Source organism: Haplochromis burtoni, unplaced genomic scaffold (assembly GCF_018398535.1).
Source record: "Haplochromis burtoni strain Fernald_Lab_line unplaced genomic scaffold, NCSU_Asbu1 Contig_12, whole genome shotgun sequence".
In the NCBI taxonomy this organism is placed as follows: domain Eukaryota; kingdom Metazoa; phylum Chordata; class Actinopteri; order Cichliformes; family Cichlidae; genus Haplochromis; species Haplochromis burtoni.
The window spans coordinates 3,828,730-3,841,164 of NW_024582373.1; the positions used below are offsets into that span (position 1 = coordinate 3,828,730).

The 12,435-nt window shown below is 37.6% G+C and overlaps 1 protein-coding gene across 2 annotated transcripts in view; it reads left to right on the forward strand.

The window, feature by feature from the left end:
* Positions 1–12,435, forward strand: part of eys (eyes shut homolog) — a 167,693-nt gene that overhangs the window by 48,607 nt on the left and 106,651 nt on the right. For both annotated transcript variants that reach the window (XM_005915494.3, XM_005915497.2), the window contains exons 21-24: positions 534–731; positions 2,294–2,415; positions 5,264–5,385; positions 6,262–6,521. In XM_005915494.3, the coding sequence (XP_005915556.1) occupies positions 534–731; positions 2,294–2,415; positions 5,264–5,385; positions 6,262–6,521 (702 nt within the window). The remainder of the gene's footprint in view (positions 1–533; positions 732–2,293; positions 2,416–5,263; positions 5,386–6,261; positions 6,522–12,435) is intronic.

Here is a 12,435-nt window from a genome sequence, read left to right on the forward strand (position 1 = left end):
TATATATATATATAGATATATATAGATATCTATATATATATAGATATATAGATATAGATATATATAGATATAGATATAGATATATATAGATATAGATATAGATATATATAGATATATATAGATATATAAATTTGATCAAAAGGTTAGAAAAGTACGTGGAGGAACATTATCCAATAAATTAGGTCAGTAACCTGATTGCGTATAAAAAGAGAGGCAGAGTTTCTAAGATATAAAGACACTCAGGGGTTTACTAGTCTATAAAAAACTGTCTACAAGTTGTGGAAAATTTTCAAAATAATTTTCAGCCTTATTAATATCGCATCATCTACAGTATAAGGTGTCACTGAACTATTCTTCTTAAATTAGTAAATTTCCTTAGATTAACATTTGGTGTGTGTTCTCAATTCTATTGTAGGTTCAAGGAAACGTATAATAAAGGTGTACACTTTAAATCTTGAGATCAATTCTTGCACTGTAACCAAGAGTCTTGTCTTCTGGATGGGCCCTGTATTTATTTCTTTGCCTCTCCTCAGGTCATAATTGTGAGTTCTTACCCTGTGAGGCCAGTAATCCCTGCGAGAATGGAGCAGTATGTGTGGAAGAGTTGGATCAGGACCATTTCCCTTTAGGTTTCCGCTGTCACTGTCGCCGTGGCTTCACTGGTCCCCGCTGTGAAATCAATGTGGATGAGTGCAGCTCCAGCCCCTGTCTTCATGGCTTCTGCTATGATGGTACGAAACAGCTTACGTCTTCCCAACATTTTCATGACATACACTCATGACGGAAGCAAAGCTGCATGCGTGTATTTAGACATTAAAATGCCATTTATGTGTCTAATTTGATTTTGTTCACTTGGAGTGTGATAGGTAGTTTTCAGTTGCTTCACCATTGTAGATATTGTGGTTAGAATCATTCATCTGAAGAGAGGAGCTGGACATTTTTTACTGGAGTGCACTTGATTAGTTTCTTAATATAATGTGTCAGAGAAGATCAGTCATCGATGTTGCGCTACAATTTGAATAATGGATATTAAATGACTTTGAATGAATGGTTTTGAATGGTTACTCCCGTGCATTTCATCTCTAGCCCAAGTATTAAAAAAAATATCTGATCATTAGAAAAGTGCTGAAAACTAATAAATTCGAAATAATTATCAGTCAATGAATCTTGCTTTGTTTATGTTATACTGTGAATTTGCATGATTTTGTCATAAATTTAGTTTAGTTTTGAAAAAGCATCAAAATATTTGTTTCTTCCACCCTTCCTGGCGTTCTTGAAAACTGCCAGCTCTCCAGTCCAGTTTTGAACTGGCTTATGCTTTTTCTAAAATAGTGATGGCAGTGGATCACTGTCCTCTCAGTGCTACAGTAGCCCTCCACAAGCTGTCTTGGCCAATTTTGAGCGCAGCCAGTTCACCTTAGGTTAGTGAAGGTGGATTCTTGGACCTATTGGCCAGTGCTCAGTCGCAGCCAGCCAGCCAGCCACAAGGGACAGCACTGCATAGCCACAGTGGCAGTGATGAGTAATGCTGCTGCCACCGAGGACTTACAGCATTTAATGAGAGTAATAGCATCTACACGCACCAAGACAGAGTGACAGCATAGATTACGTGGTAAATCTTTGGGATAATGAAGAATCCAGGGACCCTGACTGGGGAAGTAATAAATTCACTCCTGTAAGAACTGCAATTACCTCTGTCACTGGCTGCCTGTACCAGTGTTGTGTTGGAGAAACAGAATGATGCATCCTTGGTTAAAATCATTAATAAATAAAGAGAGGAAGGAATGGATTATTAGCCATGGGAAATTCTAACTTCTGATGGAAGAAATTGGCGCATTTGTAGCTTCTGAATTAAGAATAGCACTGAAATTGGTCCTCTCCCTCTGTTGCGCTCTTTCCCCATCATTCAGCGTGTTGCAAGTATGTTGAGAGTGTTGCAACAAATGACAAGACTTTCAGGCTTTCAGTGAGCAGAAATATGGTGAGACAAGGAAAGCACCTGGCAAGAAGAGGACTGAATGGCCATCGCAGACAGGTTCATTTAAAGCTGGTTAGAGTGTAAAGCTGTCAGACTAAGGCAGTTTGGACTTTGCCAGCAACAGGTCTTACTGATACAGCCTAAGTCATTTATTTAATGGTCATACCCTTTAAAAATAGAATCACAGTGGCCATTGTGTAGTCATTTATGCTCATAATCAGCACTTACCTGTGTAGAGATGTAGGACCCACAGAGATTTGAGTGAATTAATTTATGATGCAAGGTACTGTAACTATGCTCCGGCTTTTCCTTTAGTTGTAGATGGCTTTTACTGCCTTTGCAGTCCCGGTTATGCTGGGCTCAGATGTGAGAAAGACATTGATGACTGCGTGAACAGTTGGTGCAGCACCAACTCAGTATGTAAGGACCTCCATCTGGTAAGTTGAAACATTTTTCCAAGGCAGTATAATGGAGTGATGTTATAGCCTATGCTTCAGAATTGCCCAGTCCTGTAAATCGCCACAGTTGGTAACTCTCCATAAAATATTGATAGACATGAATCACATTAGTTACTGTATATTACCTTTGATGGCTGCTGTGCATTCAGTGTTTTAAAACATTTCTTTTGCAGTAAATATTAACAAGTGTGCAGTAACTCGAACATTGGCACATTATTAAAAACGAATAAATTACATCGGCATGACTTTGTGCTCCAGAGCAGCTCGCCAGTTATCTGGTTTACAGGTCCAGCATGATTCATATTGTTTTGGGTGTCTGGGGGGAAAATAAGGTAGGGAACTGTTAATATCTTATGTCCCATAGATGGCCATTATTATTTATATCTCATAATAGAAAAATTATGCCAATTACAGTGTCCCACTTATGCCTTGTAGCCAATGTACCATAATAACCAAAGGATTACCAAAGTATCCCTAGAAGGAAAACACTAATTTGTAATGATAGCGTCTCTGTTTTTAACCAATGTTGTTTTAGATCGTGTGTCCAAAACAACACATATACCTGATAATTAGTAATTATTTAAAAAAGCTTCATCTTTATGTTTAAAGTGTAAGTCATAATAAACATAGAAATATTCAATAGGTTTTTCTTTATTTATATTTTTGATAGCCATTTAATAACTTTACAGTGTCTAAGCACATCTATAGCACGCTATATTCCCCATTAAAAACCTCCACGTCCTGGTTATGCAACACATGGGCAGGCTTGACGGGAAATAAAAAATGCTTATGTCAGAAGTTAAGTTTAACAAAAAAAAGCAGAACTTTTAAAACTTGTGTCTTGAAGGCACAACTCTATTCTTGTACTTATTCAAATGTTTTTTAAGCCAATAACATTGATATGTTGCAGCTGCGGAAAGGCCTTGGGAACCGCATGCTGCTCACTAACTGTGCAATGAGTACCAGGAGCCTTTTTTCAACAGCTGCTTTTTTGCTAACAGATTGCAGTAGTAAAACAGATGTGTCATAGATAAAGTCCATATATTTAGCCTTTTTTTCCCCCTCTGGTAACTTATGATGTGTGTAGTCGAGTTTTAAAAAAGGCTTACATTAGAGTAGTGATGTTAAGATAGAGGAGAACACTTTGTAAAAATTAATTTGTAATTACAAAGTTTCTGTACCAAATTTAATTCTCATGAAATCAGTATTAAGATTTGCAGAGCTAAGTTTTAAGATTATAACATGACTTTCCTTTTTTGTAGCTCATCAGTAATGGTTGTGTTTTATCCAGCCGGTATAAAGAAATAAAAGTCATCCATCATTAAAATTTTAAAGTCAGTCAACATATTCTACTAATAATTTTATCTGGCTCTTTTTGATGTAGTTTATAAGGAACCAATGGAAGCCTATTGTGGTGCAAAAGCTGGTTAAAACACTGTAGTGTAATTTTCATTTTCTGGGATAAACTAAACTTCAAGTCCAAAGACAAAAGGACACCGTGTAAGAAGACGATGGGATCTGATAAGAGGAATATAATGAAATTTCCACAGGTATTTTTTTAGTCACCGTGTTTTACCGTTACATTTTTCTCGGTTCATTATTCAAATAGGGCCGTTTTTTGGAAACCCCATCACATAGTCTTGTTTACAGTGCAGCTATTTCTCTCTCTGAACATTGTGTCCCACAGAGCTTTACCTTATTTTGGAGAATTGCAGTCCCTGAAGGTGACTTAGCAGCAAAAATGAGATTATGTTCTATTGCCAGGGGTAAGGAATTGGAGTCTCCTGGAGGTATCTAATTTATCATGAGATGACGGCATTTTCCCCCACCACCATAAGGCCTACAGTGTACAAATTATATCAGACAAAGTTTAACGGCTCCCCTTCAGTGTATGAAATAAATATTAGCATGCATTCAACCGCAAGTACCCGGGACCTTTCGACAGAGGGTTGGCAATGATAAATCCCAAACAACCTTTGACCATATGACTACGTTCATAACGTATGCAAAGAGGAATTTAAATTAAGATGGCTTCTTGGAAAGTAATGGAAGAAAAACATTAATCTGTCTTGCAGCAATTCATTATTTTAGCGCCAATTGCGGTGATGAAATAAAGGACGAGTGGTCCACATACTGTTTTGAATGGAGGAAAGGCAAGAAAATAAAAGATTAGCAATGTTTGAGCTTTGTATAAAACGTTTTTTGAATTTAAAGTACTAACAACACATTTACTGGCTCCAGAATAAAAAAAACAACCTGACAAAACTAAATCCAACGTGTTTTACATGTTTGCTTGGCTGTGAAAATATCCCTCAAAGAATATGCGGTGGTAATGCTGTACGCTTCATAAAGGTTTTGTATCATCGTATCTTGAATGTGATGGAAAAAAACAGGCTTGCATACTGTCCAGAGGGTGGGTGGTAGGAGGAATACATCAGCACGGTAATGTGGAAATGTAAGACAAGCATGACTCTTCCTCACTTTAAACAGATTTCCACAGGAAAGCTTTTTGTGTGTGTGTGAGTAGGAGGTTTTATTCCGCAATGTTTTCAAGAACATTGAGATGAATTAAATCAAGTATATTAAGCATTGCAACATTTGTTTTTTAAAATGCAACCAATATAAATAACGAAACAAACGAGTGGCAAAATGCCCTGTCTGCTCCGTAACAACTTAATTAACAGTCCCTGCATGTGAGATGTGCCTACTGCTCTCCTAAATATTCGATTCTAACCACCTAAAATACTAACTCTACATAGTGCAGATGTGAAATGTGACTACTTTCCAGTGTTAATCTAATATTGTTTCCCTTTTTCTTGTATCGCAGAGTTATGAGTGTGTGTGTCGTTCTGGCTGGGAGGGGGAGTACTGCCAACAAGAAATTGATGAATGTTTATCACAACCCTGCAAAAACAACGCCACCTGCACAGACCTTCTCAACAGCTACAAGTAGGTGTGCGAGCTGGCTCGAGGGCAGCGTCCTCGCGAGGTGCATCAGTCACTTAAGAAATGCGGGGGGAAAAAGAAGCCGTTCAGAGATAGCAATATGTCCTTCCACTGGCACCGGAGATAATGAATTGCAGATGGCAGGTAAAACAAATGAGTCAATCAATGGCTCACAGCATGAAAAGGTTTCAGGGGATCTGTGACTCATTGGAGGAAAAAGCTGGTGTATCTGCTTCGGCTAATGCCCGCTCTCACTGGGGAGACATAAAAATGCTTCAGGTAGAAAAGTTGGGGGATGGAAAGAAATGCAAGGTGGAGTGGTTGTAGTGCCCGGGTACTCACTGCCACCAAGTGGAGTATTCACCTGCCTTAAGAGCAGATACTTGAGATTTACATACACTGTGGTTGGCTCTCGGTTTCTCTGTCTCCATCTGTCTCTCTTTCTGTCTAGAACGCATACATTTCCATTAAATTCCCACTCAGCACTCTAACCTCTTGTGTCCTGCATTCAGCTGTCCAGAATTAAAAGCTGCTCTGACCAGTAGTGCAGTTAAACACTAAAATTCGTACTTTCTCTAACAGAGATCCAGGAGATCAGTGTGGAGAACTCGTGCACTGTAACACTGAGGTTTTGTGTAGAGGAGTGTGTTTTGTGGGTAATTTAAATTATCATTAAAAAAAAAAAGCAAGCTATTCAGGAGTTTGTCTGCAGCAACTCCCAGAACATCTGCTGAATGCATTTTTAGCATAATTGTCCCAAAGAGTATGACTGCCATAGCCTTTAGAACATTTTAAAAAGTGTTTATTCATTTATGATTCATTTAGATTTATGGCAAAATAACCTCTACTGTGTAACATCTCCTCTCTGGTGTATGTAAGGTGTTTGTGCTCACGAGGCTGGACAGGTGTGGACTGTACAGAGGATGTGAATGAGTGCGATTCTGGCCCTTGTCTAAATGGAGCTCGGTGTCAGGAGTCAGACATACCTGGGGAGTTCTCCTGCACCTGTCCCCCCTTCTTCAGTGGCCCCTTGTGCAAGCAGCCTTATGACCCGTGTGACCCCCTCCACAATCCCTGCCTACACAACTCCACCTGCCTGACACGCTCCAATGGAACAGCTTCCTGCAGATGCCCAGCTGGTGAGTGAACTCGGCGCCGCAGCCTCGTACTCGTGGTGTTTTTATTTTCGACTTATTTCCCAGCATAATCGTAGAATTTTGTTCAACAGAATTGTTTAAAACTTGAGGGATTTAAAAATTACAAACAGCATAATTTCATTGGAATAGAAAGAAAGTAGCACTATCCATTTGAAAATCGTCATTTTATCCTCCCTCTGAAATGTGCTTTTCCTCAAAGTTGCTGTAAAAAAAAGGTTTAATGTCTTTGTGTGCATGAATAAAATGGTAAAATGTGCTCCTGATACCTAAAAAATGTGCCATAAAGAAAACATACACGGGTGATTTAAAATAAGAGACATACTTTTTGCCGTAATATGGAGAAGAATATAAATGAAATATGGCGGGTTTTCGCTATTATATGGGTTAAAAGGAGTGTTAGACATAATGAAAGTTAGTCAGAGGTACAATTTGCATTTCTAGAGTTTTTCATGCTCCACTTTAATTTTTGCATAAGAAATGGTCAACAAACCCAGACATTGGTGTCTTTTGCTTGCTTTTCTCCTCATTGCATTAAAACTAAATTAAACTGAATACTTATTTAGCAGTAAATCTGTGTATCAGTGCCAGCTGAGTCATCATAATGCATACAATATTCTAAGGTAAAGACCCTACAGACACATGGGGAATCAGCAGGTACTACCACTCTTTAATATGATTATTATTTATAAAAACATTACTGTATACAAGACACATAATCTTTTAGCAAGACCCAGTTAGTCTAATGCAAGTTCATGAGCACCTGAAAAAAATTTGGACATTTGATGAAATCAGTGAACCACTTTGGTCTGTTTTATATGCATAATACATATTCTACATCAACATCTTTTATTCTTTTTTTGTTTGTTTGTTTTGAACTCTAATTAATACACAATCACAAATTGGGAAATTGTCAGGGATAAATTACATCTTTTGTGCAATTTAAGAGTATATCTGTAAAGTTATTTAATCATTATTCACTGTCATCGTCATTATGTTTCTGGACTTTCTACCATTGCCTATGATTGGGCGATAAATTGGTGCATCCCTACTAATTGTAGCAGCAGGAACAGTAGATGCTTGGCTAAAGACAGATGCTAATTCTGAACGTCTTGAATTCACGCATGCATCCAAATGTCTTAGAAATTACTCGTTACTGATAATGCAAAATTAGCTGTTTTTTCTTCAACGTGTACATATTCTCAATATTCCCATTTACAAGCAAATTGCAAACTAACGCCCGTTCAAATTTGCAGCTAACAGACACAGGATGAAAGAACTGTGGGTGACTGAGGAGTCAGACTGTAAATTATATTAAAAGAAAATAAAGCATTGACCTCGTTTAGTACTGGCTCCTTCTCGCTCATTCACATGCCCTCGCAGGCATAAATAACTCGGGCATGCACATCCACTCAGATGTAAATGAAACACAGGAAAATCTGTTTTATTTTCAGTTCATGAGATCAGTCAGGTTTTTGTTTCACAAGCAACATATTGGAATAGAGCAATGGCAATGATCGCTTTCTTCGTTAAAATGATCTATTACGATGTTTATCAGTAAAATCTTGTTAGCTTGTAAATTGTAAATGAAATATCATTTTAACATAGGCTTTCATTGTGGAAGTTAAGACAGTATAGGGTTATGTTGTACCTAATGGCTCCATCAGCAAAGAGATGAAAAGATGTTGCCAGATATAAATAGAGCGGCTGGGTTAGTTTCAGAAAGCTTCCTTTGAGACGAATAGGAAATTAGGCGCTGCATACATTACACCAAGAGCTTTGCGTGGGTTTGGTCGTTTTCACTTCACACAACCGTGACTCACCTACTCTCCATTATTATTCACCTTAAATCCATCCTCCATAGATACTACTCAATAAACATAAAGGAGCCCATGGCTTGATCCCAGTGCAGCCGTTTTAAAAACTTGTTATTTAGTATTCACTGTAGGTTATTTGTCAAGGAAATTGTGTAGGTCTAACACTATTCTTCAGACTAATTGAAAATAAAATTTGTCTGCATATGCATCTAAGATTTAGTACATTAAGCACATCCCAGTGCATAGACAAAAGCTTTTACACAATACAGCAAATACTGTCAAGGTAACTGAATTAAGGAGAATGATTTTTATGCTTTTAAATGACACTAAATGCTTGCAAATACTGTAACTGTGTTCAGTGTAGCATCAGTAAGTGTTTATAAGAAGATAATTGAGTTAAAAATTAAAATTTAGAGCCTCTTATTTGCTTTTAGATACCGAGTCTTAAATATGTAAATAGAAACATGGCAGCTTCATTCAGTGGTTTTTGCAAAGATCAAGCGAGACCAATGATCCACATTCAAGTAAAGAGAGCATGTGCTCTTATATAAAGGCATGGTTAGCTGTTAAGGAAGTTGCACCATGGTAAAACAAGCCTCAGGATAAACATGAAGGCTTGTGTTGTTAATAAGGTTAGTTACTGAGATACAGTTAACTAAGATTAAATACATATTTTTAATTAATTCTAACTTTGTGTTAGCAAACACATGCAGGTGAATATATGAATCTTTGCTAAAAACAACAATCAGATAAACAGTTTATGTAGTCTTGTGTTAAAAAATTGAAATGCAATGTAGGGAAACTTAATAATATCTTAAATACCATCTCCTACATGGTGAAAAGAATACAAACATGCAAAAAAAAAAAAGCACTTTGCTGCTACATCCATTCTGCTAATCTTGTTTACTTTAACCTTCTTTGCTCATATCTGGTTTTGTTCTGTAATAAACTGCTGCGTCTAACACAACAAAAGTCGCTAATTTCAGCTGTTAGGTTGTAATGCATAATCCATGGTTGGAATAACAGGTGTTCTATTCTTTCCATTTCACCAGAATTGCATGAGTGCAACTGAAGAAGCACTGGTATTCATTGTGATGATGCCTTTGAGGCACTGCTAATGCTGCGATAATAGATGGCGGCTGTCAAACCTTTCATAGCCAGCCCTGTGACAGTATCTGATGGCTGCTGACAGGGGTCTTTTATAAAAGCTAAGTGCTTTAACTTTAGTGGTCATTATACCAAACTTGCTTTACTGAAGAGATTACAAAGTTGGCTGTGTGGTCTTAGCTTTCTCAAGAAACTTCACTAGACTCTACGCATCTAACAAAAAGGTTGATATGGCAAGTTTAGTGTTCATCAGCTTAGCAGGATCTAAAAGGCAGCAATTAGGCGGTTTCTACTGGGAGCGGCATTAAAGGGATTTGTAAAACACAGCCACAATGGAAATGAGTTCTGTCTACAAAGGTGTACTGTGAGAAGCTGGGGGCCAAAATAAAACCAGAGCAAGCTGAAAGTCTCGTCTTAAAAAAACACAGGTGAAGCAGTTATCCTCTTTTGATTGTAGAGGGCTCCTGTAGGAAGTTTTTGTTCTTACTAGCAGAGCCACTCCGCTGAGGCTCTGGCCAGGAGGCCTAAGTCATCTTGCCTGACCAGCACAGATGTTCCACTTTCCTCTTAATGAGGAGCCTCAGCAGGGAGTGCCAAACCTGATAGAAGAGCAACCTGAAAATGGGAGAGTTAGGGTAGAAGGTTGAGGTGAGGGTTACTGGCCGACAACTGCAACAAATGAAACAAACAACACATGGCATCACTCAGCCAAGACTGCGGTACAAGGTAGAGTTGCATCAGAGTCTCGCACACAATCTATAGTCTGTGCTGTCCTTGCTCGGTTTGCTGAATTCCTTGAGCAAAGACAAGTTCACATGTGTAAACTTTAATCTTATCTTGGACCTTTCCTGCACATTCTCTGCCTCTGCCGTTTAGTCAGGGCTCCATCCACTTAAACTATCTGAAGAGCGGAAAGGCTATATTTATGCTTTTTTTTCCCTTTGAATTTAATTAATAGAAACTACAGCTTAATTAATAAAACTTCAGCTTTAGTCATTTTTCTTTGAGATTTGTGTCAGTGGAGTTTAATTTTGAGTTACCTTTTTTTTTCTTTATTTTTTTTAATCACTGAGATTGTAAATAATTCTCACATAGTTACTTTATGTAGTTCTCATGGATTTTGTGAAAATGATTATAGGATTCCTTCGAGACTTCAAGACAAAACATGTCAAAACATTCTAACCTTTTGATAATTACATCAGAATTACTGATTATTATTCTGGATGTGAAATATTTATAATTGTCAATTATTTAAAATGATAATATTCTATGGATTAGATTAATAGATTGTAATTCTAGTTTCATTCGTAGGTTCTTTAGGATGGCATTTTCAATGGATATCACACTATGCCACTGCAGCACTTAACGCTTTAGACTTGTTAGTTAAAGTGCCTATATTCATTATGAGCTTTTTATTGGTTTTTGGGTGACAAGTTGGCATTTTTAAGTGTTAAACGTGAGCTGTGTGATATGAGGACAATCACTTGGCCTCTAGTCCATTATATGAAGTGGAGACTTTTTCTTTTTCTTTTTTAATTTTTGCAGTACAGGGAATTAATTCAAAAGCATTGTGTGGTCTCTTCACATGGAAAAACCATTTGGTCTCCATGGTTCAGAATATACCCAGAGGTGTTCCTGGCCAGATGGAGAACAAACCCCTTTATTTGCATGGCATGCTACACTAGCCTTCACCTTCCACAAGATTGAGATTGTGTCCTACCAAACAGTTGGTTAATGAGCTACTGTGGAGCTATGCCAACAAGAGAACTGACACATAGCTAATATGATACTGAAAAAGATGTGTGGAAAATATGTGTTGCCAAAATGTGTTGGAAAAAGTCTGGCCTCAGTAGATTCATTTTAGGTGATTATTCTTTTTTATAGAGGGGGCAGACTATATGACTTATAGCGGACATGTGTCAGTTAATAAACCAGATGCCCTGGCAGATGTATAGCAAGATCAATGAGACTTTTCATTATCTTAGTATAAGGAATTAGAAATACAGATACTGCAGGTTCAGTCAACTTAGTCTATTTTGCCCTTTATAGTGTGCTGTTCTAGATTATTATGATTACCATCTTTATGATGAGCTTTTTTATAATAATTACCTCATGCAATCCACATTATCTGTTCTAGTTTGTATTAGTTCATTTATAAAAATGAATAAAGTGTCAAACCAGGATTGGAAATCTCGTCTAAGTAAATGACTTGGCTGACATACCCTTTAGCATTTAGAGCATATCAGTTACATATAAGACACTTGCATACTGTACAGAAACCAAAAAAAGCTTATACCGTATATGTTACGACTCATCACTTCCCAGCTTATTTTAACAAAACCAATGTAATGTGACTATGAGCCTGCACAGTAGCCATTCGCTTCTCATAGCACAATTACTGAGATTAAAGGTGTTCCAAATAAATCTTTCTCACAGAATAATGGACCACGACAGAGAGGCAGTCAGTGGCCATATTGTATTTTAATCAGAGTTCATGTCATGTAAATCACAGCTCCATTTGGGAAACTATTGTCTGGTCTAATATTCTCACAGTGAAGGCACACAAAGAAGTGGGAAAATATTAAAATGTAGCCGGTGTTCGACCTCAGTATGAGAGCGTGCCCCTTCAGTTGGCAAAGGTCTCACCACACTAGTGATATTCCATTGCTGAGGGCAAAGGTGGTTCTCTTCTTCCACTGTAGCTTTGAAAGCTGTTTCCAGATCAAACAACAGCTGCGGGGGAAAAAAGGCAGGAAAAAAGCATCAGTGATCACATAGTAGTGTGAGAGGATTTCCCTTCATGAAAATTCTTCATCATTATTTGATTTAACCAGATTGGTGTTTAACCCCTGAATGCCTAACAGCATGTAAAATGCCCAAATAGTCTCTGAATAAATATGTGGAAGCTACTACAGATCTGATTGAATGTTCTGTTTTTTTTTAAAAAAAAATACACCATAGGTTTACTTTTAGAA